Below are 26968 nucleotides of genomic sequence, written 5' to 3' on the forward strand. Positions count from 1 at the left end.
ACAGATGTCAATTGCGAAACCAATGTAACACTGTTGAAATGTCATCCACTAACCAGCCTGTCCTTGCTTGTATGGTACATGAAAGTTTACACGATGCAATACATCGGCCTTCCCACTGACCTTGAAACATAGATCCTTTTTTCATTTACGAAAAACTGCGCATTTACAATACATTTTTATAGTTGACGTTTTTTTTTTGGTTTTGTGCATACCAATGGAGCGCACGACTTGCAATTAGACTCGTGATTCGTTATATCGTCGATAAACGTGACCTGTATCTGGCGCATTTTGTGCAGCTAGCACTTGAAATATTGTCTGGGGCGATATAGTAAACGCGAGATATACTGGAGAGTCTTCCGTTGTGAACGTGTGTCATGTTTGAACAAGCATGTCAACCTACTTGAATACATATACTGTTTTCGGCTAGACGTAACTAATAAGAATAATTTATTTTGTTAGGTCGCGCACTATTACATAGATATTTAACATCAAAATACTTCTTTATCTTCAAATTATGTATCAAAATTTTAGAATTAACAAAACACACACACACACACACACACACAAAATAGCGAAAAATAAGTTTGATTCTGTTAGAGGGTGAAGATTATGACAAAATGTTGTTTCATAAATGAGGTCAAGTTATGATGGCATCCGATTGTAATAAGTACTTCATTAAGAGGCACAACAAGTAACCAAAATAGTAGTTAAAAAACCTTTGCCACCTGTCACCAGTTAAAAAGCATTTGTAATTGATACACAGGCGCCACCTTGTGACGGAACATAGATAAATGGCACCGGTGTTTTCGTACCTTGAAATAATTAATTCGTGGGATCTAATTGGCTAAACAGTGTTCTTTTTGTGTTGGCAGTTGACTCTGGACATGGAGCTGATGGAGAACGCCCCCTACCTGGACCAGCTACTGGACTTTCTCAAGGGAAAGGAGGAATGGTTACCTGGGAGTCTCACCGGTCGGGCTGTTCTGATAGGATCAATTGCCGGAGTAACAGTTTATCTGATCACCAAGAAGAGGTACAATTTACCGCCTGGGCCCCGAGGATTGCCGTTGCTTGGGAACCTCCTAGGTCTGTTGGTTTAGATGTATTTTATCAAATCAACTTATCTTCACTGATAAACATGATATCACATGAAATATACCTTGGCATACCCCGGGACTACAACGTATATCCGATACCTCTACCTCAGGAAATATACACAGGAAACCTAGCGTTACGAACGCTGAATATGTTGTGTTATAGAGCTTACAAAATGCAATTTAGTCGCAATAATCGGTTGGAAATCGATGACTTGGTAAACAGATGGTTAACAGTGATAAAATTACATTTGTGACGTCATTCCATTGTCTTCTCGCTCCATTACTTTTCAGGAATGGAGCGACGTGTACCAGTTTCAAATTAAAGCCTTCATTTTGTGATTTTATTTTGATAACAGAAATATTCCCAATACTTTGAATGTAATTTAAGTAGGGTAATATCCTCGTAACTCTCCATTCCTTAAAAATAATGTGCCTCGGCCCCTCCGGGGCTCCATTATTTTTAAGGAATGGAGAGTTACTCGGACATTACCCTCTACAAAATCGCAACTGCTGTCGTTTTTAACCACTTACGCAAAGGCATGGTATGCAAGTGCGAAAGGCACAAAAAGCTCTATAAAGGTGCAGAGTTCTCGATGTTGCTTCACTTCGGTTAAAGCTCTCAGCACAGATTTCATAATGTCAAGACTAAACGAAGCTCAGAGGAACAACACCATCGGACAATTGCGAGCAGGAGAGTCCAGATCAGAGGCTGCGAGTTTTGAAATGTCTCCTCTGGCACCATATCGAGGCTATGGAACCGCTACCAGCAGCAGGGATCAACACGTGGCCTTCCCAGATGCGGTAGACCACTTGTCACCACTCCTGCCCAAGACCGCTACATCCGGTTGCGCCACCTACGTAAAAGGACGACAACTGCTGCCTCTACTGCATCCTCAGTACCGGGACTGCGCAGGATCTCGGACCAGACTGTCCGGAACTGTCTACGAGAGGCAGGGTTGCGACCAAGACGTCCTGTTAGAGGCGAGATTTTGTCCAGGCAGCATCGCCAGCTACGACTGGTGTCGAGCGCATAGGGTATGGGCTTAGGGACGATGGAGACACGTGTGGTTCAGCCATGAATCCCGATTCATGTTCTGCAGGTAGGAAGTTGACAGATTTGGTGGCGATGGTGTCATGATGTGGGCAGATATCTTGGTGCACATCAGGGGGGGGAACTTAACAGCACAGCGTCAATGTCTATGAGATCTTGCGTCAGCATGTCGTCCTCACCATGGCCCACGTCAACGCTGATTTCCAGCAGGACAATGCCCGTCCTCAAACAGCAAGCATCACCGCAGCCTTCCTAGCAAATAACAACATCAACGTTCTGCCATAGCCTTCCAGATCCCCACATTAAAACCCAACTAAGCATCTTTGGGATGAATTGGATAGACGTCTGCGACGGCGACAGCAACAACCTCAGACACTACAACAGCTGTATGCCGCTTTGACGGCTGAGTGGGCTACAATTCCCCAGGCTGTCATCCGCAATCTGATTGCGTCCATGGGCAGGAGGTGCCAGGTGCCAGGTGCTCAGAGGAGTCACACACGTTACTAACTGTACGTGACGTCAATGTGACGTTGGGTCATTCGATGACTGTCACTAAAGCCTCGGTTGATGTTGTTTACGTGTAAAAAATTTCAAACTTCTTTCATTTTTAGTTCATGTAGTAAATGTCTTTGAAACATCCAATGACAATCTGGCTTTGCGTTACTTTCTTGAAGAATATATATTTACAAGGTATTCGTTTGATCACGGTTACAATACTCACGGTCTCAGTATTCTTTTCAAAAGGCTTTATGAAACATGAACGATCCATTTCCAAATTCGACGCAGAAGTGGCAAAAGTGATGTCCAGTGGGATTCCTTATTGATGTGTACCATGTGTTCCCGTGTTTATTTCAAGTGGACAGTTTACTTGCCGTTGTGTGTGTGCTTGTGAGTACCAGCAGTGAAGTACAATACACTCACATTTTCTCAACCATCATAAGGGATAACTATTTCAATGTAAAAACTGTTAAGGATCTATTTACAAATGTTCATTTTCATTTAATGATTGTTTTTTAAAAGAAATTGATTTAATTGATTCATTTTGATTGATATGTTGTACAGATAGATGCATTTTATAATTGGTATAGTTTAAATTAGCAACTGAGATTGTTAGTGACTGTATTCTCAAAGGGGATTAAATTACTGTAAGAGTACTCCTGAGGGGGTACGTAAGTCCCAGAAATTCAAGATAAATTTATTCTTACCACCTTTTTAGTCGTAGAATATGTGTCATTTTTAATGTACGCCTAGATTTGACTGAATTGCTAACGGCTGAAAGGATGGTGTAAATCCAGCTAGGGTCCAAGCAGGAAGCATATGTACTGTAAGTACCCATGGTCCTTAGTATGGTGATCTACCTTCAGTTGTTGGCAATATATAGCCTGTTTTTATATTTTTTGTCTTCTATAGTTAAAGGTTTTTTGTTTTTCATACTAGTTTTCAATCTATATCTGTGATCCTCTAGTTGTTTTACTGTCCTTCGTTGACAGGGTTTTATTATTTTACTTTATTTATTACGGCTTTATTTTCAAATCCTCGTCACGATATGGCTGCAATATTGCCTATGTGACGTTAAATTTTAACTCACTCACATTTTATCAAACATCAGGTGGCCTAACTGACGGTGATTTATAAACACGTGCTCATTAATCATTTGGAATTGTTCAACTGACTCGCTTTGGCAGATAGTCCGTATGATTAAGGATTTCGTGTTGACATTTATAAACTATGTGCAAAACAGCCATAAATGTCAATCTCATGATTGTTTACACACGTGAACGCATGTCTGAATCAGCTGTAACACGTATCTTGTTCCCGTGACAGCAGCTACTGTACACAATGTTGGAAGAAATATCATACAGACATGTGAGTTTTCTGTAATGTGAAATTATGCTTACACTCAGTTTATGAAACACAGTTGCTAATGCACATGCGTCAACGTAGGAACCAACATCACATACATTGGTAGGGATAGAAATTGTCCCTTTGAAAACAAGGTTTAAAAAGAAGTCATTTTAACTTCAGAGTTCCGGAACGCAAGTATCTACGAGAAGTTGACGGAGTGGAGGGCTAAGTATGGTCCAGTTGTGAAGTTTAATATCGGTGTGTAAACAGATATTTGAGCATTGGAAACTGTTTCAAAAGCTTTTTTTCAGAGTAAAATATATCCATGTCTTTACCACATTTACCCCTGACGCATTTGGAACCACAATTGTGTTTTGTGATTGATTGGAAAGCGAAATGACGATGGTGAAGTCACTTGTGTGAACCTATGGGTCTGGGTCAAGAAGGTTCAAGTGTACAGATAAGATATACACAAAGAACTTAATTAAGAACCCCATGTATTTTTGCAATGAAAGGTAATCAACACGTACATAAAACATCATGAGTTTTTCTGACCCGTATGATCCTTTGGCTCATAAAACAGGACAAAATGATTGGAATCCATGTTGATTTTATGATGATAATTCCACATTCATAAAAAACCCACTGATTTTCATACAAAACCATGTCTGTACAAGTATGGCCCTGGAATGTTTAGTTGGAATTTATTGGTGAAATTGAACATTTCAAAAGTCTTTTTGCGTGTCTTGCACGATTCAATGTCAATACCGAGTGTACACTCCATGTGAGTTTATGACAGACAGCACTCTCCTCCTCCTACACCCTGTCAGCATCCTGATCCTCTGAAGGGGCTGTCTACGCCATTCTACGTGTAAAGCAGCTTCCAATTGAGCCAGGTTCTGTACAGAGGATTCCTTTGTTGCACACGAAGACCGGATACGATCGGCGCTCATTCAGTCGTGACATATTTCAGGGGGTGCTTAACTAACTTCTTTGTGTATATATGTTACAATCGGTGCCTTATACTTGAGAATTCCAAGCTGAAGTGACAGCAGAAGTATTTGTAATAAAGAACTCGTAAAGTCTTAGCAAAATTCATTGTATTCAAATCTATATTCAATTATTTGAAACAAATTGTGTTGCTGTGTTGAAAAAAGGTGTATCATTCCTTGACTCACAAATATTCGTTTGAGGGAACCTCTTGAGTTCTACCTTGATCCGGGTTAGAATTGGTCTTCAGCAACCTATGCCTGTCGTAAGAGGCGACTAAAGGGATCGGGTGGTTACTTGTCAGGCTCGTGGACTTGGTTGACACATGTCATCGGTTCCCAATTGCGCTGATCGATGCTTTTGATGTTGATATCTGGATTTCTGGTCCAGACTCCATTATTTACAGACAGCCGCAATGTAGCTGTAATAATGCTTAGTGCGGCGTCAAACAACAAACCAACCTACAGGCTAGATAACATGACATAATTCATGTACTAGGTATCGAGTGTAAAAAGCAACAACATTTATCTCTTAAGTGGGGAGATTAGTTTGACTCTATCAGTAGAATATTGGATGAATATGGAGAATTGGGTATATTTTCTTTGAAAGTTATTCGCCTTGTCAGAGTGATCAAATACTGGCTTAAGATTTTGAGAAGTAAACTCGGTAGATATATAGTTTCGATATACAATTAATTATTGAATAGTTCAAATGAGAACCCTGATATTGAACATTGTTTATTGAGAGATACGCTCTTCAGGTTTGGTTTTGGTTATATTTGGGTTGCCCAGTATGTTCATGAAAGTAATGATTTTGTGAGAGAATTTACACAAGGGGCTAAGGATATATATACTCAAATATGGAAACATCCCTTATCAACTCTGTGTGAAACTAAATTGTATCTTCATATTAAGGAAACTCTGTGCATCGAGAAATACTGAACTAATATTGATGTAAAGAAGTACAGAATTGCACTTACAGCTTTCCGTCTCAGTTCACATATGCTAATGATTGAAAAAGGAAAGAGTTTGCCTAAAAATCCAATTGCTGATAGATTATGTCCCTTTAGTACTAACGAAATAGAAGATGAGTACCACGTTATCAAATTTGTCCAAAATATCGAGAAATACGCTAACAATATTTGAATAATATTCTATTGGAAAATGTAAGTACATGTATGTTTAAGCTTATCAAATTGTTAAAATGTGAAAACAGTTTTGAAGTATTTAAAACTGCGAAGTGTATTTCTTATATCTTATACGAAAGAAACAACGTTGAATATTTTTTTAAACGTTTTCATATATCCTCACTCTTGGGCAATAATAATGATAATAATGATATGATTGCTATCTATATGTGTACCTCGCCATGTGCACAGGCACATATTCCTTTGAGCTGAATTGTATTGTTTGACCTAATACAAATCTTGAATTGTATTGTCTTGGTGAATATTTCTCGTCACAGGACACATTACAATTGTGGGACTGAACCGCATAGACGTCGTCATGGAGGCCATGGTTAAAAGACAGGCAGACTTTGCTGGGCGGATTCAGATGTATTCCAGTAAATATGAGAAGATTAATTTCACCACCATTTCATCCACAGCGATAGCACCAGACACGATTTTGTTCATTTTGGTATAATGCTATAATCATTCTATAAACTGCTTTAATGACCTGTACATCTCGAAGTGATTGGCATATGGCTTCATGAAGTAACGTATGTACAGTTTGTATATTCAACTGAACAAGAACAGTTCGTACAAAAAGACGATATAAGAAAAAGAAAAAAAAGACTATTGATTTCAACCACTGATGATATACACGTATGATTCATGCCATTCAATTAAGAAATATAAGCAAACTATCGCAAATAAACTAAATGTACTCACGCTTGCACATATACGATGTTTCTCCGTAGCACTACTCCTCAGTGATGGAGGGAGGAATATCGTCTTAGGCGACTACAGTCCTACATGGAAACTGCACAGAAAGTTGGCAACAAAAGCACTGAGGTGAGCACGAAAGTGAGTGAGTGAGTTAAAAATTAAGTCACATCGGCAATATTTCAGCCCAAACAAGTTTAGAATTCACCATAAATACATGTAAATTATAAAAACATGTCATCGAAGGACAGTAAAACCGACTAGAATATCACAGTATCAACAAATAAAACTAATATCTCTCTCTAAAATTGGATTTTAAATTTGGACAATGCAGTATAAAAATGGGCTATAGATCGCCAACAACTGAAGGTAGATCACCATACCAGGGACCATGGGGACTGAAAGTGCTTTTCCTACCTGCATGGATGAGCACGAAAGGCTTTGATGAAGTGCATCAAATATGTCCCGCCCAGTTATCTAACATAAAACATAGGTGAAAGCAAAGCAATGAAACTATGTGTTAAAACATCGAATACATGAAATGTCATGATTCATACATTATAAACAGTTGTGAATGAAATCACTGAATAATGGTATTGTTGATAATAGAAGCTGGTTACAGAAATGCATCGAAGGTAATATGAAAATAGAAAACAAATTGGGAATCAAGTGGTTAAAACTCTGAACGTGTCACTGGGATGTTTGAAATTAAGTGACATCACTAAACTTGACTGATTTCGAAGAAGTTAACCCGTGATGGTCCGGGTCAGAATATTGATAACCAGTAACCCATGCTTGTCGTAAGAGGCGACTAACGGGATCGGGTGGTCGGGCTCGCTGGCTTGGTTGACTAATGTCATCGGTTCCCAGTTGCGTGGATCGATGCTTATGATGTTGATCACTGGATTGTCTGGTCCAGACTCGATTATTACAGACCACCGCCATGTAGCTGGAATATTGCTGAGTGCGGCGTAAAACAATAAAAGCTGGTTACAGAAATGCATTGAAGGTAATATGAAAATACAAAACAAAATCTGGGGTGATTATAACTGTGAACGTGTCACTGGAATGCTTGCAATTAAGTGTGTTTTTTATTTTCCTTTGCACAAGTTGATAGCAAGAAAGCACTGTGGCATAGTAAATACTAGTTTAATAATGTGATTTACAGGTTTTAAGCAAACATGGAAACACAAGATACAATAGGTGAGGTGACATAGGGTTTAACGCCGTACTTTAGCTCATATGACAACGTGCATGCGTGTGTATGTGTGGCTGCTTGTATTAGTCCAGATTTAAGCTGGTTTTATAAACACCATGCCGTGCGCAGTTAAGCATGAATTTCCCACTCAGACACGTTATACTCCGAGCCGACCCGTTCTTGTTATACCCATTAATGACGCGGGCGGACACTCTAACCATTAACCACGGAGGCGGTCCCACATGAAACAATACATTACACCATGAAGGAAAATGTGAATGTGAATGCTAATATGCAACACTTTGTTTGATAACACGTTGAATACACCCAAAAGAACTAAGCATAAATCAATTCAGTTTTATGATTACCACTGATGCTTTATTACATGTATAGAAAGCTTTCAATGTTACTGATATATGCTAGTTAGTTTTAACTCATTTTGTGATAATCTAGTAATTTTACTGTCCTTCAGTTACAGGGTTTTATATATTATATGTATGTATTATGAATTGAGAACTAGTTTTAGTCACGATATGCCTGAAATATTGCCAATGTGACTTTAAATTTTAACTCACTCACTCAATGTTGACTCTTCTTTCGTTATTAAACTGGAGTGAATACAACCAACAATATGATCGATGAAAGTCGAAATTGATATGAAGCTTTGTAATTAACGGGCGCGTCATGAATGTAACAGGATACATACCATATTTATTTCATCATAGGACATCGGAAATGCGTAACAGAAAGACACAACAACAATCAAAGGGTCACTTAGCAAATCGAAAATGATGTATTTGTTCGTTTGTGTCCTTTTCAATATTTCAGTGTGCCAGCCTGGTCGCGTGGCGAAGTATTTTGACGATCTTAGTCAGCTGCTGGATCTGAAAATATATCTGCATGGATACCATATGATACAGAAGTCTGCAAAAAGGCAATATAATGGGGGCATGGTGGGCGATGTGATCCAGCGAGCTTGAGGTGACCGGATCGAGCCCACCTGTGACCGGGTGTAAAAAACCTCGGAGTCAACTTGTGTGCAGACTCTTTCAGGGTTGTCACAACCCCTAGTGTACAGTACACAACACTATGCCCTTAAAAGAACCCACGAATCCGTTGGTAAATGACCAGATGGTGGCCACATGAATACATGCAAACACCTAGTTGCGGGTACAGCAACGTGCAGTAACTAGGACAAAGTACTGTGGCTATGTTTCACAGTTCATCCAGCTGTGAATGGGTACCTAGTAAGGATGGGAAAGCAACATTTACTCGGTGCGCCTAGTGGCTGCAAAAGTTGTATACCGGTACTTGAATAACATGCTCTGATTCTGTTTTCTGTTCTCTCTCATTGTACAGACACTACATGACGGGAAACCACCTCGACGAGGGAATAGCGCGCTCACTGACCAAAGGCATCGCGAAGATAAAGGAGATGAAGGGGCCCTTCAATCCTCATGACGTCGTCTCCCTCATCGTGTTCAACATCATCAACAACATCTGCTTTAATTTCACGTAAGTAGAACGGTACCCGGTGTTCTACGATGGGTACTGAAGGTAATAATATTATTGAAACATACGTGAAAGATCAAAACCGACTTGAAGGTTTTGTTTGAAAAAGTAAGGGAAGTTGAGAAGGGCCGATAGAACCAGGTTTTGATCCTACCTATAATAGCAATGACATGAACAATTGAAATTAAAGCATTTCGTTGGCAAGAAAAAACAAGGCTTCAATTGTCTATACTGTTGAAATCAACTGGGATGCGACTGGCAGTCGATACCTTGCCTTGCACGCGCTACCTGCAGCTGTGTCCTGCACGCACTGCCTGTCTTGTGAAGAACACATGGTTCATACTGACGAGCAATCCTAACTTTCACAGCGATCCTTAGTAGCCTAGTGCATAAAATTACCAAGCTAGTAACGAATGGTTGGTTGTTTGAAACCCGGCAACGACACACTATATTGAATGTTCTCAATATTGTGATATTTTACGATCGCATCCAATAATAACAAGACAAAGTTCAATCAATCTTCAAATCAATCTTCAAACCATGTACAAGTAAAATACTTCAAACTCAATGGCTATTCCTTAATATACTGAGTCAAAAAAAGAAACTTCACAAAATGTGAATAATTTTTCTCTGATGATACATCTATGTATCCGAAATGGGATCCCTTGCTTTCGACTCTAGAACAACGTTAGCAAAACCCACTCAAACCTATCCATTCGTCGTGCAAATGACGTTAGTGCCAAATGAGGTTTTGCACGTGCAGTCGATCACGTGATCTTCGCATTGAAGTTTTCTTCATATGCACGTGTTTGCATTGGCCTCAAGAATTGAAAAAACACTTTTAAACCACAGTTCTAACGGTACTTGAAATGCCACGATTGTCAAATGTGCAACGTGAACGTGCCGTTGGCATGTTGCAAGCGGGAAGATCAGTTATTGACGTCGCAAGAGCAATGGGATGCAGCCGTTGTACTGTGTATGACTTGCGAGGTCTTCTACATTAAACTGGCACCACTTCTGATCGCCCAAGGTCGGGTCGTCCACGTGTGACGTCACGAGCAGAAGACCGTTAAATCGTCCTACGTCACCTACGTGACAGATTTCTGCCAGCTACACGAACCAGGGCTGAGATGTTTAGAGGTCGACTGTCCTCACAGACCATTCGAAATCGGTTGTGGGCTGCCAATCTCCATTCTCGACGTCCATATCGTGGGCCAATATTGACGCCGTTTCATCAACGTCAACGTCTGCTGTGGGTCCAACGTCACCTCCGATGGACCAAGAGAGACTGGAATCGAGTCGTCTTTAGCGATGATTCCAGGTTTACCCTCAGATAGGCAGGCATAGAGTTTGGAGACGACGTCGTGAACGGCATGCCCAATGTTGTGTACAGGAAGTCGACAGATTCGGGGGCGGAAGTTGCATGGTGTGGGGTGATTTCTGTGGGAACAACCATTCCCGACTTCTGGTCATCCGTGGCAACCTCACAGCTGCTGCTTACCGCGACCAGGTGCCCACCCCCAACTCGTTCCTTTCATGGCGGCTCATGGCCCAGGTCTACAGTTCCAGCATGCTCGGCCGCATACCGCGATGTTGACACGAAAATTCCTTCAAAACGCTGGAATCAACGTCATGGACTGGCCATCGAGGTCCCCTGACCTTAATCCAATAGAGCACGTTTGGGATGCACTTGGGAGAAGGCTTCATGGTTTTAGGAACCAACCTCAGAATTTGCAGGAACTTGGCGCTTCCTTGCAAGAGCAATGGCGCAGAATCCCCAACCACGTGTTCACAAGCATCAGGCAGTCGATGAGGAGACGGTGTTTGGCAGTGGTGAATGCGCGGGGCGGCCATACACGATATTGAACTGAGAAATTTCTCATTTTTATTCTTGTGACTTGACATTCTGTATACCCATGTTTTGGAACGGCGGTGTAGCCTAATGGAACTGATTATGGCACTGTCAGTGTATCGAGTACATCACACAGATGTACTTTTATAGTGCCCTGAAGAAAGAATGTGAAGGTTTTTTTTGACTCAGTATAAATCCCTGGAAATTCGCAGGGAATGCCTGGGAAACTGACTGCTGAGGTTTGTCCTGTAAATGAAGAACCCAACTGAAAAAAAGTCACGTCACTAGAGGTTTATAAATTAACTTATATCATTTGGGGCATATTCTGTCACATGACGCGCATACCAGTACTTCATAATAAGGGCTTATCCAGCCACATTACTCTGATACCTCACGACATTTTCACTTGTTCATTCCTTCAGATGTGAGATTAGAGACAACTACTTCAAAGACATGCTGCACATTTTGAATACGTTTCTGGACGACTTCGGCAACGGCTTTCTTGAGGACATAATTCCACCTCTCCGTCTCTTCCCTACCAAGAAGGTTACAACTATAATGAAAGAAATTCATAAGTTCTTTGGCTTATTGGCTGAAGAAATTGACAAACATCGACAGACCATACGTAAAGGTGAATACTCAGTCTGTTTTTCCCCAGTTCGCTAAAGAGTCATTCTGATAATGTGATAGTCTCCCACAATAATAAATCGATGATTTTATATTACAGGAGTGTAGGTTCAATGTTAATAATGACAACCATCATATTTCTACCATTTCTAAATAATAGTATACTTTAATATTTGTCTATGCCATTGTTAAAGAGTTCAAAAACCGCGAGTGTGATAAGTATTGCATCCAAGAAAGTTTGAGCTTTAACAGAATATAAACAGAACGAAAACAAGCCCAGAACCCATTTCTGTATAAGTTTGGGTTTGGTCGCGCGGGCAGACACATACCCAGATCGCAGATTATGGTTTGGTTTATCCACTTGAATGAGTTAGTTTAGAAGTATTTGACTGTTGTTCAGTATATTACAATCGCTATTAAACATTGTAACATAAATTAACTCATTGCTATAACAGTATCGACTTGCGTCCAACTATCAGTCGATTCTGTTTCTTACGTTCTCAAAACAGATGACATCCGTGATTTCTGTGATGCCCTATTGGTGACTCAAGAAGAAGCCTATCAGGAGGAGGACCCGGATGTGATGTCACAAATGAGCGACCGACATATCACACAAACTCTTAGCAACATATTTGGTGGTACATATTCAAACCTAAGTTATCGTAATGTTTCAGTCGATCCAGTGTGACTCTTTTACTGAACGTGTTGGCATTCAGTTAAAGCTTAAGTAAATAGTTTTGTATCAAACAGGAAACACGTTTCCGCACTCCGGTCTGAGATAAAATGGTTGATCTGTTGATACTATGATTTGCATTGTACATATTAAGTTCAGCTTAGACGGATCAGCCATTCAACATATTTTGTAGTCGTTTATTCCTATCCTTTAATGATATATGTGAAGTGCCGTATCTCCACAGCGGGGATGGACACCTCTCGCTTCACCCTGCTGTGGACGCTACTGACCCTGGCTCAGCATCCAGACATTCAAGACAAGCTTCACACTGAGGTCGACCACGTTCTGGGTATGTATGTTCCTCGATTCCATAAGGTGGTATTTTGTGACGCTGGCCACGATTTGTTGGTGATGTATTTTTCTAACACTGTTCACAGTCAGTGACCTACTTACAAATATGCAACATTTTAGACAATAAACTTCAAACGATTAGGTCTGTAGAAATATTAACAGACAAATATCATATTAAAATGAATTTTGAATATATTCTCTTACACGATATCAAACCTAACAAAAATCAACCTGCCTCTCTAACCATTACAACATCTTCATCACCTTCATTTCCTGTACATTGTAACAGATATCTGAATCCTTCAGATAATAGGTTGATACTACTATGTTTGTCCTTCTTGATGGCAAGAAGACCGCTTTGTTCAGATGGTACAGGTTAGGAAGAGAATGTTATGGATGTCAACTTCTTTTTTATGAAGAGTACAACGTTTCGGGGTATATTCTTACTCCTTCATCAGGTGAGCATAAGGCCGGCCATGTAGACCATGGGGACTTTCAGTAATTTTGCTGCCTGCATGGACTTAAGTCTTGATGGGTTTGCTCCACTTTCATTTCACGATACTATTCTGACCAGGAGCGGTTGGTGGTTTTCGTCAAGGCTCCCAAGGAGTCAATATACTGAATGGTCACATGTACTGACAACAGCCACTTGATCTTGGCATCTTCCCTGTGAGTGATACTGAGAAATCTCCATTGTGTCTTTCCAGCCGTCATCAGAGACTGTTCTATGGTCATGCCACTCCACGTGCCACGCTAGAATAGGTTACTCTTACTGAGAAGTGAGTGCGTTCAACTTTTACATCGCATCGGCAATATAACAGCCATAAAGCGATGAAAACAAGGTAAATTTAAAATACCTGTCGACAAAGGACAGTAAAACCAACTAGACTATCACATATATATATATATATATATATATATATATTATAAACTAGTAATTAAATCTAAAATACTTTAACTATAGAGGATGATTCGTTGCTGTGAAGAGGCCGTTTTGCAGAGGACGATCACGTCACGGGCACAGGCTTTCAAAATCTTTGAAATATGGTCGACGCAGTTGTTATGTCCTGTGGCAGGAAACCGAGGATGCATATCTTGTTATGCTTTTAGATGAAACTGTCAGCTCTCTCATACAGACCACTGACATACAGTTCAGACAATGTAGCAACAAACTGTATTCTGGCCTATACATCTGTCATGATGTTGTTGTAGTTTAATGACATAGGTGATAGTTTGCTCGTGTTTCATAAGCTGCTTATTCAAGAGTTCCAGATCTGTCAACAACTGGATTTCTTTGATTACCATTCTTCTGAAAGTCATTCTCGTGGAGCGGCTAAGCAGGTGAAATATGCATTTAATGATAAAAGCCTGAAACTTTGCAGATTTATGGATTGATACAAAGTGAACATTTTAGAATATGGAGGCACTCAAACTAATTTCATTTTGCGCGCGCGCATTAGATAAATAATATTTTGCCTTTCTGACTGCTTTGAAAACTGCATCAATACCCTACTGGGACGTTCTGGTTTTTTAAATACTGACCCAAAATACTGGTTAAACATTTTGAAAAATCAGCTGAGTCAATGTTATGAACATTGGCTCTTGCACCAGTGCATGTAAGTGAGCACTTGCATCGGTAGTTACACCCCTTTGTACAGACAAGATACTAACTCCTGACAAGATTTTGATGCTTGGTGGAGTGTTGTCCAGAATACTGTCCACTTTCCTTCTGTATCCAACCCCAGTCAGTTGGAGATGGGAGTTCAGGCTGTGCAAGAAGTGACTGACCCTACATATTGTGGTGATATGAAGGACACTATCACTGAAGTATGTGGGTTTATTCTAGCTCAAGATGGGCTTACACAACAAGCATGGCAAGGCAGTGGCCATGTGCTCTCAACTCCCTAGAACAAGGGCAATAAGAGTTATTCCCCCTCACACTATAAATAGCACTGGGGCCCTGTTGGGGATAGAGGCCCATTTAGGGTGGTACAGTTCATACTAGAATAGCTGATACCACATCCCCCTTTGTAAGAATAGAACACTCATCAGTGAACAAGCCAGAAATAACGAGTAACTTAATGTGGACATGGCTGTGTATGAAATAATCAAAGAAATAACTTTTATGCTAAGTGGCATGCACATTTAAATGTCCATAAGCTGAAAAAGAACACTAGGATAGATTTATCTTATCCCTAGAACCCTAGACTTTAAAAGTCACTGGTCTGGCTTGACACACACTACACTGCACTACAGGTCAAGTCTGTTTGGCTTGGTGGACACCCTTCCTGATCTGGTGACTGTACTGTTTGGAGGAATGTCACTGCTTGACTGTGGCTGAGTGGAGACTGGAGATTGAAGTAGTTCTGAGTGATGTGAAGTTGACTGCTGTTGTGGTGGCAACAATACAAGATGTTTTCGATTTCTTCTCAGGAGATTATCGCCTGACTTCACTTAGTAAGAACATGGAATGTTTGCTTTCTTGTACACTTCGGCTTCCCGAGTTGCTTCAGGATCATCAACTAACACCTTATCTCCCTCCTTTACTGGTGGAAGATTGCGACTTCTGTGACGTGAGTCGTAGTCAGACTTTTGTCGCTGTTTAGATTGCTTGAAAGATGAATCAACTTCTTGTGAAGAAGGCAAATGAGGTTCAAGTTGTGATGGATGAACAGGAAGAGTTGTACGTAGATTACGTCCCATCAACAACTGCGCTGGACTGTAACCACATTGCAGAGGCGTACTTCTGTAAGTTAACAATGCCAAATATTGGTCAGTCGCTTTCTTCAAAGTCTGTTTGATGGTTTTGACAGCTCTTTCGGCTTCTCCGTTGCTTTGAGGATATCTCTGACTGCTCGTGATGTGATTGAAACAGTAGTCCTCTGAGAAAGTCTTGAAGACGAATGACGAGTACTGAGGACCGTTGTCAGAGACGACGATATCAGGAATTCCATGTCTTCCAAAGATGGATTTCAGATGGTTTACAACACATGCTGAAGTCGTACTGGAGAGTTTGGCTATCTCGATGTACTTCGAGTAGTAGTCAATGACAAGCAGGTATGGACTTGAATTGATTTCAAACAGGTCAGTGGATACCTTACTCCATGGACAAGTAGGAATTTCTGACGGGATGAGTGGCTCATGAGAGTAAGGTCGACTACGAGCACAAGTACGACAACTCATAACGATTTGTTCGATCTGAGAACTAAGTCCTGGCCACCATACAGATTCCTTTGCACGAGCACGACACTTGGTTATGCCCTGGTGAGTAGAGTGAATGATATCAAGCATTTCTGCTCTCATGCAAGATGGAATTACTAGGCTTTTTCCGAACAGTAAGAGCCCTTCGACCACGGAAAGTTCTCCTTGATAAGGCCAGTAAGATCTTGTGCAGTTTGGAAGAGATGTATAAATTGGCCATCCCTCGAGACAGTATTTCATGATGAGTGAACAGACAGGGTCTTGGCGCAACGTGAGAATTTCATCCAGACGCTGATCAGAAGCAGGTAAGTTTGCTAACGTAGATGTTTGTGTCCGCTAGAAGACAAGATTCCACAGTGGAGAGTGGCGAGTTAAGATGAGCTCTGGAGAGCGCATCTGCAGAATACAACTGCTTCCCAGGAACATGAGAAATGTCATATGAATATGCCATGAGGCGCATTCTGAATCGTTGTATTCTTGGTGGGAGTTGGTCAAGAGACTTGTTACCAAGAAGAGCGAGAAGAGGTTTGTGGTCAGTATTGATGTGAAAGTATTTTCCCAGTAGATAATCTCGGAAACGTTCGCATGCCCAAGTAATGGCTAGTGCTTCCTTTTCTACTTGTGCGTAGCGCTTCTCTGTCTCTGTCATCGAGCGGGAGCAATATGCGATTGGTTTGTGCACTCCATTGTCACATCTTTGCGAGATTACCGCACCCAATCCATAGGAAGATGCGTCAGCTGACAACACTGTCTCTGCATTTGGGTCATAATGTCCAAGAACTGGAGCACATGTGAGTTGAGATTTGATTGACTGAAATGCAGCTCGCTGGTTCCTCCCATATCCATTGTTGTTCCTTGACAAGGAGTTCACGAAGAGGCTGCGTGATGGAGGCAAGATTTGGAACAAACTTTGCAAGTTGGTTGACCATTCCGAGAAACCTTCGGATATCTGAGACATTCTGTGGTTCTGGCATTTCGAAAATAGCGCTGATTTTATCTGGGTCGGCCCGAATACCACTTTGATCGATGATGTGTTCGAGAAATTTCACTTGTGATTTGGAAAACTGACATTTGTCACTATTGAGAGTTACACCTGCGTCCCGAAGTCTGCATAAGACAGCTTCAACACGCTGATCGTGTTCATTGTCATCACGCCCATATGTGAGAATGTCATCCATTTGACAAACGACACCATCCAGTCCTTCTAAGATTTGTTGCATTCTCTTCTGAAAGAGTTCAGGTGCAGACGAAATGCCAAACGGGAGTCGATTAAAGCAATATCGACCAAAAGGTGTAATGAAACAAGTGAGAAGTTTGGATTCTTCAGACAATAGGAGTTGATGGAATCCTGAGTTAGCGTCAAGTTTGGTGAATACTCTTGCTCCGCTTAACTGACTGAGAGTGTGATCTACAGCTGGGAGTGGATGATTTTCACGTCTAACAGATTCGGTTAGTTTGGTGAGATCAACACAAATCCTTACTTTTTCCGAGGACTTGGGAACCACTACCATACCGGCACACCACTCGGTAGGAACATCGACCTTCGATATGACGCCATTGTCTTCCATAGACTGAAGTTCAAGTTTTACGCGGTCCATGAGAGGAAGTGGTACACGTCTAGGTGTAGAAATTGCAAAAGGTTTTGCATTCTCCTTGAGTTTGATGGTGTATTCGCCCTCCATTTTCCCTAATCCACAGAAAAGTTCAGGGAAATGTTCCTTCCATTTGTCACCTGTAACACTATCAATGAGTTCGATGAGGTGCAGTCCTTCAATTGCCGGTCTACCAAGTAGAGAACGTTTGAGACCTCTGGCGACATATATGTCTTGTTCTGTTTCAACATCCCTGTTTATGCACTTGAGTTTGGCGCGAAACTTTCCAACAACACTCAAGCAGGAGTTTGAGGGACCATACAGCCTTTTGTCGCTTCTCCGTAGACGGGGAAGATACTGAGATGTGTAGATATCATACGGAATTACCGTAACGTCAGCCCCTGTGTCGATCTTGAATTCTTCTGTGACAGATGAATTTATCTTCAGGTTTACAGTCCATGGCTGAGATGAACTTGTGCTGAGCATCCCGACAAAGGCATACTCAGGCTCATTTGTAGGAGACTTTGGAGTAGATCTGACTTCTGACAGTCTAGATTTAGAACTTCGACACACAACATCCTAATGTCCGGCTTTACCACATTTGCGACACGTAGAATGAGATGCAGGACACTCACTTCTAGGATGAGAATTCTTTCCACAATATTTGCATGTTGGTTTAGGCTTTGAGCGATCAATGAATGGATAAGATTTCTTTGATTTTGGCTTGTGCTGTGATCTCTTGGATTTTGCTGATGGAGACACTACTTCCTCCACATTGGAATTGCTAGTTACATCAGGCTTACTTGTAGCTCCACGAATAACTGGTTGCTGTTTGTGAATAATTTCTGACTGGCGCACATGACTAACAGCAGACTGTAGAGTGAGATTAGAATCATGCTGGAGTTTTTCTGACAGTCTCATATCACGAATTCCAACAACTATTCTGTCTCGGATTATCTCGTCATGAAGAGAACCATAATTGCAATGTTCAGAAAGAGAATACAGATCAGTGATGAAGGAATCAACAGGCTCTCCCTCTTTTTGGCATCGCTGATTGAATTTCGCCCTCTCGAATATCACATTTCTGCGCACTGAGAAATAATCATCAAATTTCTGCTTTACTGTATCATAGTCATTTTCTTGATCCTCACTGAGAGAAAACGTAGGGAGAATATCATCTGCTTCAGCACCCATTGGATACAATAACTGATTCACCTGAGTTGTAGAGTCCTTAGTAGATAGCCTGGAAGTGATCCGGTATCTCTCAAATCTTCTGATCCAACGAGTCCAACTTTCAGGGTTAGAAAAGTCAAAAGATTCAGGTGGAGTGATCTGAAAGTTTGCCATGATGAGCTTTGAACCACTTCTGACACCATGTGGTGATATGAAGGACACTATCACTGAAGTATGTGGGTTTATTCTAGCTCAAGATGGGCTTACACAACAAGCATGGCAAGGCAGTGGCCATGTGCTCTCAACTCCCTAGAACAAGGGCAATAAGAGTTATTCCCCCTCACACTATAAATAGCACTGGGGCCCTGTTGGGGATAGAGGCCCATTTAGGGTTGTACAGTTCATACTAGAATAGCTGATACAACACATATGACCTGCCTGCTAAGCTGCCCTTTTGACATGCTGTACAGGACTGACTGACTGAGTTTGGTTTTACGCCGCTTTTAGCAATATTCCAGCAACATCACGGCGGGGGACACCAGAAATGGGCTTCACATATTGTGCCCATGTGGGGGTTCGAACCCGGGTCTTTGGCGTGACGAGCCAACGCTTTAACCATTAGGCTACCCCACCGCCCCTGCTGTACAGGAGCTGCATGTGTTGATGGGATGGCATGAATTGAGTTTTTCTTTGCAGATAATCTCTAATAAAAATACCCCCAAAGCATCCTTCCATGATGGTAGTGAGAAGCAATTGCCATATAGTGCACTTACTTCGTGTGGGTTGGAAGCTGAGGGAGGTTCTAGCCAACATCTCTGAATGCTCGAAGTATCACCGATCTCATCTAGAAGGATATACAGCTTGTTCAGCTTGACCTGACGAAGTGAATACTAATGCATCGCTTGACCGTGTCACAACTGGTTGGGTCTATTATTGTGAAAGTGTGCACATTTGTCAGTTGATTGTCAACATGTCCCAACAGCTGAGACAAAGTTGCCTTTTGACATCTCATTGTCGAGATATCGTCAGCAATGTCCTAACTTTCTTAAAGAAAGAAGCTACGGACATATTGCAGTTGAACTTGAAATAGAAAAAGTTATAATTGAACTGGGTGTAGAGAGTGATATCGAGAGAGAAACGGATTGTGAAAGTAACTGACATCTGTACGTTGTAAAGTTAGTAAACCAAACATGATAACATTTGACTATAAACAATTTAACTGAAACATGAAATTATTGTTTTTGTCAGAAGTGTTGTTTTCCGGGACAAGTTCTTTAACGAATCCATGTATACATGCTTCGCATGAACGCAACATTAATAACAGTCTCTGCTCCCCTATTTAATGAAGTTAACTCGACCTGCCGTTTGTGCCATTTGACCTCCCGGGTCATGCATATGTAGAGTAGCTCAGGACAAGCTGTAGTTGTTTTGGACACTTACTTCTGCTGTGACATCTCTCATGAACGGGATGAAGAGTCGTCTTAACTTCTGACGTCTGGCGCTCGTCCTGCGTATACTACCCATCAAAAGTTCTGACTCACTTAAAGCATTCACTGTATGTTACGCATATATGTTTGGTTACATCGAAGATGAATTTCTCCACTAACATTGGGGAACCAACTGCAAAATTTATGCAGATGAATTGCACGAGGATCATACAATAAATTGATAAAAAACATGTGCAAATATCGTACATGTGAACAGCTGTGTTGTGGTGTAACATTTTGTTAAAACTTCGCCAATTTTCACTCAGTTTCATCATTTATTTAACCCATGACAATAATCTTTTCATCGTTACGATTTTGTTTTACAATACATCAGTTCATGTGTAAACAGTACCTTTAAACAGTATGGAAAATTGTGCAAAATCTAGTTTAGATGAGTTGACTTAAGTAAGTGGCTACATTTACACTAGTGAGTCTAAACTTTTGATGGGGAGTATAGATAGATGCGTAGAACTCTGACCAGACGCAGTGATAAGTCTTCTTTGTCTTCATTGCCAAGTATTGAAGTTCGATAATGATGAGATGTGAAACTGTTGGTCTGGCTGATTTTTGGCAATAAAACGGAGACCAAGATGGACTGATGCATTGGCACCTTTATCAAATCTGGTGGGGCTGAGGTCTATAGAATGGATCTCTGACATTCTGAGTGGGTTTGGAGCCTTCACCATGGTGATGACAGAGCTGATGGGTACTAAGATTGAGCCAAATCTGGAGATTCTTTAAGGTTGTGAGGTTGTAAATCTGCTGGAATCCCCTTACTTCTGGTAAATTGGTCAAGACTCTTCCACTTATCATCATGCAGGCTTCTGGTTGATCTGCGTAGAGACAGGGAGACTGCTGCTCTGCTGGAATAGCCACGCTTGGTCAAGTTCCTCTTGATCTGCTCCATGTGTACAGATCAAAGACACCCGGATTTCGATGCTTCAGCTGCATGTGAGGATAAGTGAGAAGTTTTGACCAATCTGGGAGTTTTTAGAACCGGATTGCCTACCAGCTGGATGAGTTGGCTGTCCTGGTCATCAATGACTGATTGGACAGTTGAGGGACCCAGTGGTTAATGGTTCGGATAACTGCCTAGCCCCGGTGATTGATATGAAGTAGCTTCTCTTCTGGAGTCCACAGCCCTGCGGTTACACCTGTGTCAAGATGTGCTCCCCAACCCTGTAGAGACGTATCTGCATACAGAAGCAGATTGAAGCTTTACTCGCTCAGAAGGTCCCTGTGCAGACCTTCGATTTCAGCGTCCACCATTGGAGATACTGTACTAGGTGATGCGGTAATTGTTGTCTGAAGTCCGTCTGGTCCAGGAGTGAGGTTAGAAACCTCTGGATGGGTCGTAGTTGCAATCTGCCTCTCTTCATGAGTGATTGGGCTGACGTTGGGCAGCAATTGTAGGGTGAAATTCAACTGACGTTTGAGTATAACGACTTGTTGAAGTGCTTTAATGCCATTGTTTAAGTAGAAGGTGCATCAAATTACCCTGTTGTGCAGGGAGCTCACGATGGGCTTGGTTTCCTGTGTGAATAACCACAGGCTATGAAAATGCCAAACTGTAGAACCTTCCACTGGCATTTTTGATGGTTGAACACGAACCGTAGATACTTCCTGGACCCTGGGTGGATTGGCATATGCAGATATATGCATCCCTTAAATCTATGCTTGCCAGAAAGTTGTTCTCTCTTATCACCTGCTTCAGGTGTAGAAGGTGGAAAACTTCTCTGTCTTCAGTAAGTAATCGTTGTTGAACTTCTTCATATTACTCTGGATTTTCTGATAGATTGTTCTTGAATCAAGAAAATGGGGGAACAGAACCCCGGGACGAGTGAGGTATAACTTCTATTGCTTCTTTGGATAGAAGTGACTCTATCGCATCTGTGAGCATGGGTTATTGGGTTTCTATGTGATGAATCTGCAGAAGATAGAGTGGAGCGGTGACGTCGTGTTCACCAGAATGGTATATCTATTCCAGAAGATTTTTGTGATGAATGGGTCTTCCAGTAGGTCACAGTTTGGCCAATATTTCTTTGTCTACGTAGTAGGTGAGTCCCACCGATTCTGAGCAGATCTTGTCGGAGATAGACTCATGGTACTTCAGCCGGTTGATCATGAACAAAAGCATAATGTTCTTTGTCAGACTGGATATTTGGAAGTGTGATATCATCGCCTTGTTGATGGTTCTGGCCCAGGAAGACTCCTCTGATAATAGTATCAAGCTGAGCCGTGCATTCTGGTAGCTTTGGTTCTTGATGACTTGCAAATTAAAGTTGCTCCAGTTGGTGGTAAGGACGACCCTTCGATGGGAAAGCTATGGGTAACCCGTCTGCAATCCAAGTTGTGTGTTTTTTCTGTTGAAGGGGAACACACGCACTTGATTTTCCACTACTATTCGGAAATGAGATGAGATAAGCAATTAGTATGAGTCAGGATAAGATAACATTTGCAAGTTTGCACTAAATTAATTGTTATTTACCATTAAAAAATAAAGCCAATTAAGTATGATTTGCACCGGAACAAATGACAGCTCCCTTGCGAAAGACAATCTGAAGTATCTCCCCTGCTTGCCCTTGAGCCATGAAGTTTGGGAATAATCACATAGATTTTGATTGTTAAACATATCCACGACTTTTTTAATTGTGATGCATTTCTTTGGCTACTTATTATGTTCATTTTCAGCCAATTTTAATCCGATAAATCCCAAGCATACACACATTTTCTCGAAGAATTCAAAGGTCCAAAAAGCTATCTGCTATCGGCCATTTTGGGAAGAGGGAATGTTTATTGTTTCGAAATGTTTTGTATTATTCTAGAATTATGTATTTCTTGTGTTTTCATGGACCTGTTAATCACTATTTAAGAAAATTATTGGTATGTAATAAATGGCAATATTAAAGATTAAAGGTTAAACGCTGAAATAGTATGTCATCGTTTATGTACTGCGCATGCACACAAGATGCAAAATTTGAGGTGCCTCTATATCTAAAATTATTTCAGATATCTTTTTTATATGATGACTAATTTGGTGCTTTTATCAACAAATGCACAATTCTTAATAAAAGATCTTATGAAAATTTGATCTTAGCCGCTCCACTATTCTGACTGTATGAACAAGCATAGTCGTCGTCAATTTCAGTTTTCTGATTTCTGCCATGAAACCTTGCCAGCCCTGTGATACTTAGAAACGGCCATGGCGAGCATGATAGGTGGTGGATAGGGGTTTAGTGCTGGAGTTTGCATCAATGCATGAAAAAGAGGAATAATTTCCATTCTTTGCATATGAAAGGCAATTTCTGTCGTGGCCTTTCGCATCAGAATTAAAAACAAGAAGAACAAATCACTCTTCTCGAGGCCTTCCCAGGGTTTTATTTAATGTGACATCCCATTTATGGCTTGTTGCAACGTATCATCTTAATATCAATTATCATCTTAATATCAATATCATGATAGGAATTGTACTGCTATCATGTAAAATATATATAGCAGTATATATGCATGCATATATAAAATATGAGTCCAGATATTTCTTCTTGCCAAATCTCCTTTATATCTCCACAAGCTCTTTCGCCATTCAACGGCTCTTCAGGTGTACAATGAAAGCTAAGCCTTAGCTTTCATTGTACACCTGGAGCTGTTGTACGGCGAAAGATCTTGTGCAGATATAAAGGAGATTTGGCAAGTAGATATATGGACTCATATTTTATATATTTATTGCGTAAACACCTACAGAAATCGATTTTTTTACACACACACACACACGCACACATACAAACACACACACATACATATATATATGGCGATGCACAGATAATGATGCTGTTGTGTAATGAAACATTGCTGAAGGTACAACAAAAGCAACAGGGAATAAATCCAAATGACTGAAGATGATCTTTAGAATCTTCACACAATAACATTATGCTTACAAATGTGCAGGCGGACGTGAATTCCCCAGCGTATCAGACAGGAGTAATCTGCCTTACACTGAGGCTGTGCTGCACGAGAGTATGAGGTTGCATTCTGTGGTACCAAGTGGAATTCCCCACAAAACACTGTGTGATACCAAAGTCGGTAGGTCTCTTTCCCGGGATACCTGCAGATCAATATTCTGTTTGTAACTTATAAATCTACTTTTTGAAACTTTCAACGGAGAAAAAATTAGGAACATTCATTTTTTTGTTTGGGCATTCTTATTATCTTACGTGCAAAGTTCACATTTCAGCGGGGAAAAAACATGTCACAAGTTTACAAGTTGTCAATACCTGCTACAATATTTTTTCAGTCTTATTTCGTGATAATGGCAGGTGGATGTAATTGTAAACTATTTTGCTTTTTAAATATTATATATTAGATAACTGCCCTTTTAAGAAACGAAACATGCTAGTAATTTAACTGGTTGTTGGCCATCAACGCCTAAGAACGTATGTCAAATATTAATTTTTCAGGTGGTTATGACATTCCAAAAGGAACTCCCGTGATCATCAACCACTACGCGCTGCATCATGATCCAGAGCAATGGGGTGACCCGCATACATTCAATCCAGATCGGTTCCTTGACCAGAATGGCAAGATGGCTGCCAAACCAGAGAGCTGGCTTCCGTTCTCCGCGGGGAGAAGAGTGTGTCTCGGAGAGAGCGTGGCCAAGCAAGAACTGCATCTTCTGCTGGCTGGAATCATGAGGCATTTCAAAGTGTCCCTCCCACTTGGAGCTAAGGTGAACACAGAACCACGTGGAGGATCTTTGGCAAACATACCTCAGGATTATGAACTCACCTTTGAATCGAAAGTATAGCTGATATTTCTCATGTGATTGATGTGTAATAACAGGAACACAATTGTATGACGGTCTTATTCATACATATATTCTAGCACAATCAGTGGTAAGTATCCAACGTCAAAATGAATGCGATAATGCAATTTTGAGTTGCAGTTTGCAATATTCCAGATACTTGTTATCAGCCTGATAGGCACACAAACAGATGCTCAATATTCCATTCATTCCTGAGGGACCTTAAGATTCTGGGTCCTTAATGCAAAGATCCAACTTGTGACACATCTGATGACTTAACTGTACATTTGAAGACAAATGGTCTTTTAACCGAGGACCTTCTGTGACATTCGAGGAACCGCAGTCAAATCAGTCTCGTTGATATTGCTAAGATAGTTAACTTATGCAGAATAACATACAACTGGGAACATATGAATGAATGTCCCAAATGTCTCTGACGACAAGTTACGAATCTTTGATGATAACTAATATATAAACCGGGTTTCACATGCAAGATAAGTTCTATTCACTACACATTTGTTGTATTCAAGATGGTGTTAATATTGATAATGTGGTACATACACTTTCAATAATCAATTGGTATACCACTCACATTTACAAAATATTATTGTTCAAATCTAAGGGTGTTTTTTTTAAAAAGTGTAAATGTTTATAAAGAGAATGTGCTTTATCTGATAAATACACCTTCGTATTCTGTACTGTACTGTGTATATGACACTTATCAGCTCATTGCCTTTATATACCCAAGACGTCATAACATATATATCCTGCGGTCTTGTGCCTAAAAGTTCTGAATAAAGAATTTTCAAAAAACCTTTCTGCTTTTGGAATGTGGTGGGACCAAACGTAATGGTCATGGATACGCAATTTGTGGTGTGTTATCTGAAATGGTGAGTAAATAAGTATAGTTTTACGCCGCTTTTGGCAATATTCCAGCAATTTCACGGCTGGGGACCGCAGAAATTGGTTTCACACTTTGTACCCATCATGGGAATCAAAGCGAGTCTTCGCCGTGACTAGTGAACGCTTTAACCACTTGGCTACGGCACCGCCTCTATCTGAAATAGGGGGAAATAAGGCTTTTAGTTTAAATATCTCATGATCATAGCAAGGACTTTGACAGTTTTGGTGGAGTGGGAAGGACCGGAGCCCATCCCCAGGTGACCAGTCGAGCAAGTACAAACAGTTAACAGCTCCAATATCTTGAAAACTAATTAAAGTGAAGTCCAAGATTCTTATGAAATTTCATATGGATGACATTTTGGTCTTTAGCTTAAAATACCCGTGACGGTCCGGGTTAGAATTGATCTTCAGTGAGTGAGTGTGAGAGAGTTTATGTTTACGCCGCACTCAGCAATATTCCAGCTATATGGCGGCGGTCTGTAATAAATCGAGGCTGGACCAGACAATCCAGTGATCAACAGCATGAGCATCGATCTGCGGAATTGGGAACCGATGACATGTGTCACCCAAGTCATAAATGGTACTTTAAATATGGTAACTCTTAACTCACTCACTCACTCACTCACCCAAGTCAGCGAGCCTGACAACCCGATCCTGTTAGTCGCCTCTTACGAGAAGCATGGGTTACTGATGATCAATAATCTAACCCGGACCTTCACGACTTCATGCTTGT

At 40.9% G+C, this 26968-nt stretch overlaps 1 protein-coding gene across 1 annotated transcript; it reads left to right on the forward strand.

The window, feature by feature from the left end:
• Positions 1–986: 986 nt before the first annotated feature.
• Positions 987–25335, forward strand: LOC124265355 (cytochrome P450 2C42-like; the record flags this gene model as incomplete). Its single annotated transcript, XM_046700130.1, has 10 exons — positions 987–1086; positions 4174–4251; positions 6448–6620; positions 6834–6997; positions 9426–9581; positions 11853–12061; positions 12567–12695; positions 12975–13079; positions 24480–24614; positions 24989–25335. Coding segments are annotated over 10 exons (1596 nt in total), but the record flags the coding sequence as incomplete, so codon positions are not given.
• Between the last annotated feature and the right edge of the window lie 1633 nt (positions 25336–26968).

The sequence above is a fragment of the Haliotis rubra genome, unplaced genomic scaffold (assembly GCF_003918875.1).
Source record: "Haliotis rubra isolate DU_JTF1 unplaced genomic scaffold, ASM391887v1 Scf973, whole genome shotgun sequence".
NCBI classification, from domain to species: Eukaryota; Metazoa; Mollusca; class Gastropoda; order Lepetellida; family Haliotidae; genus Haliotis; species Haliotis rubra.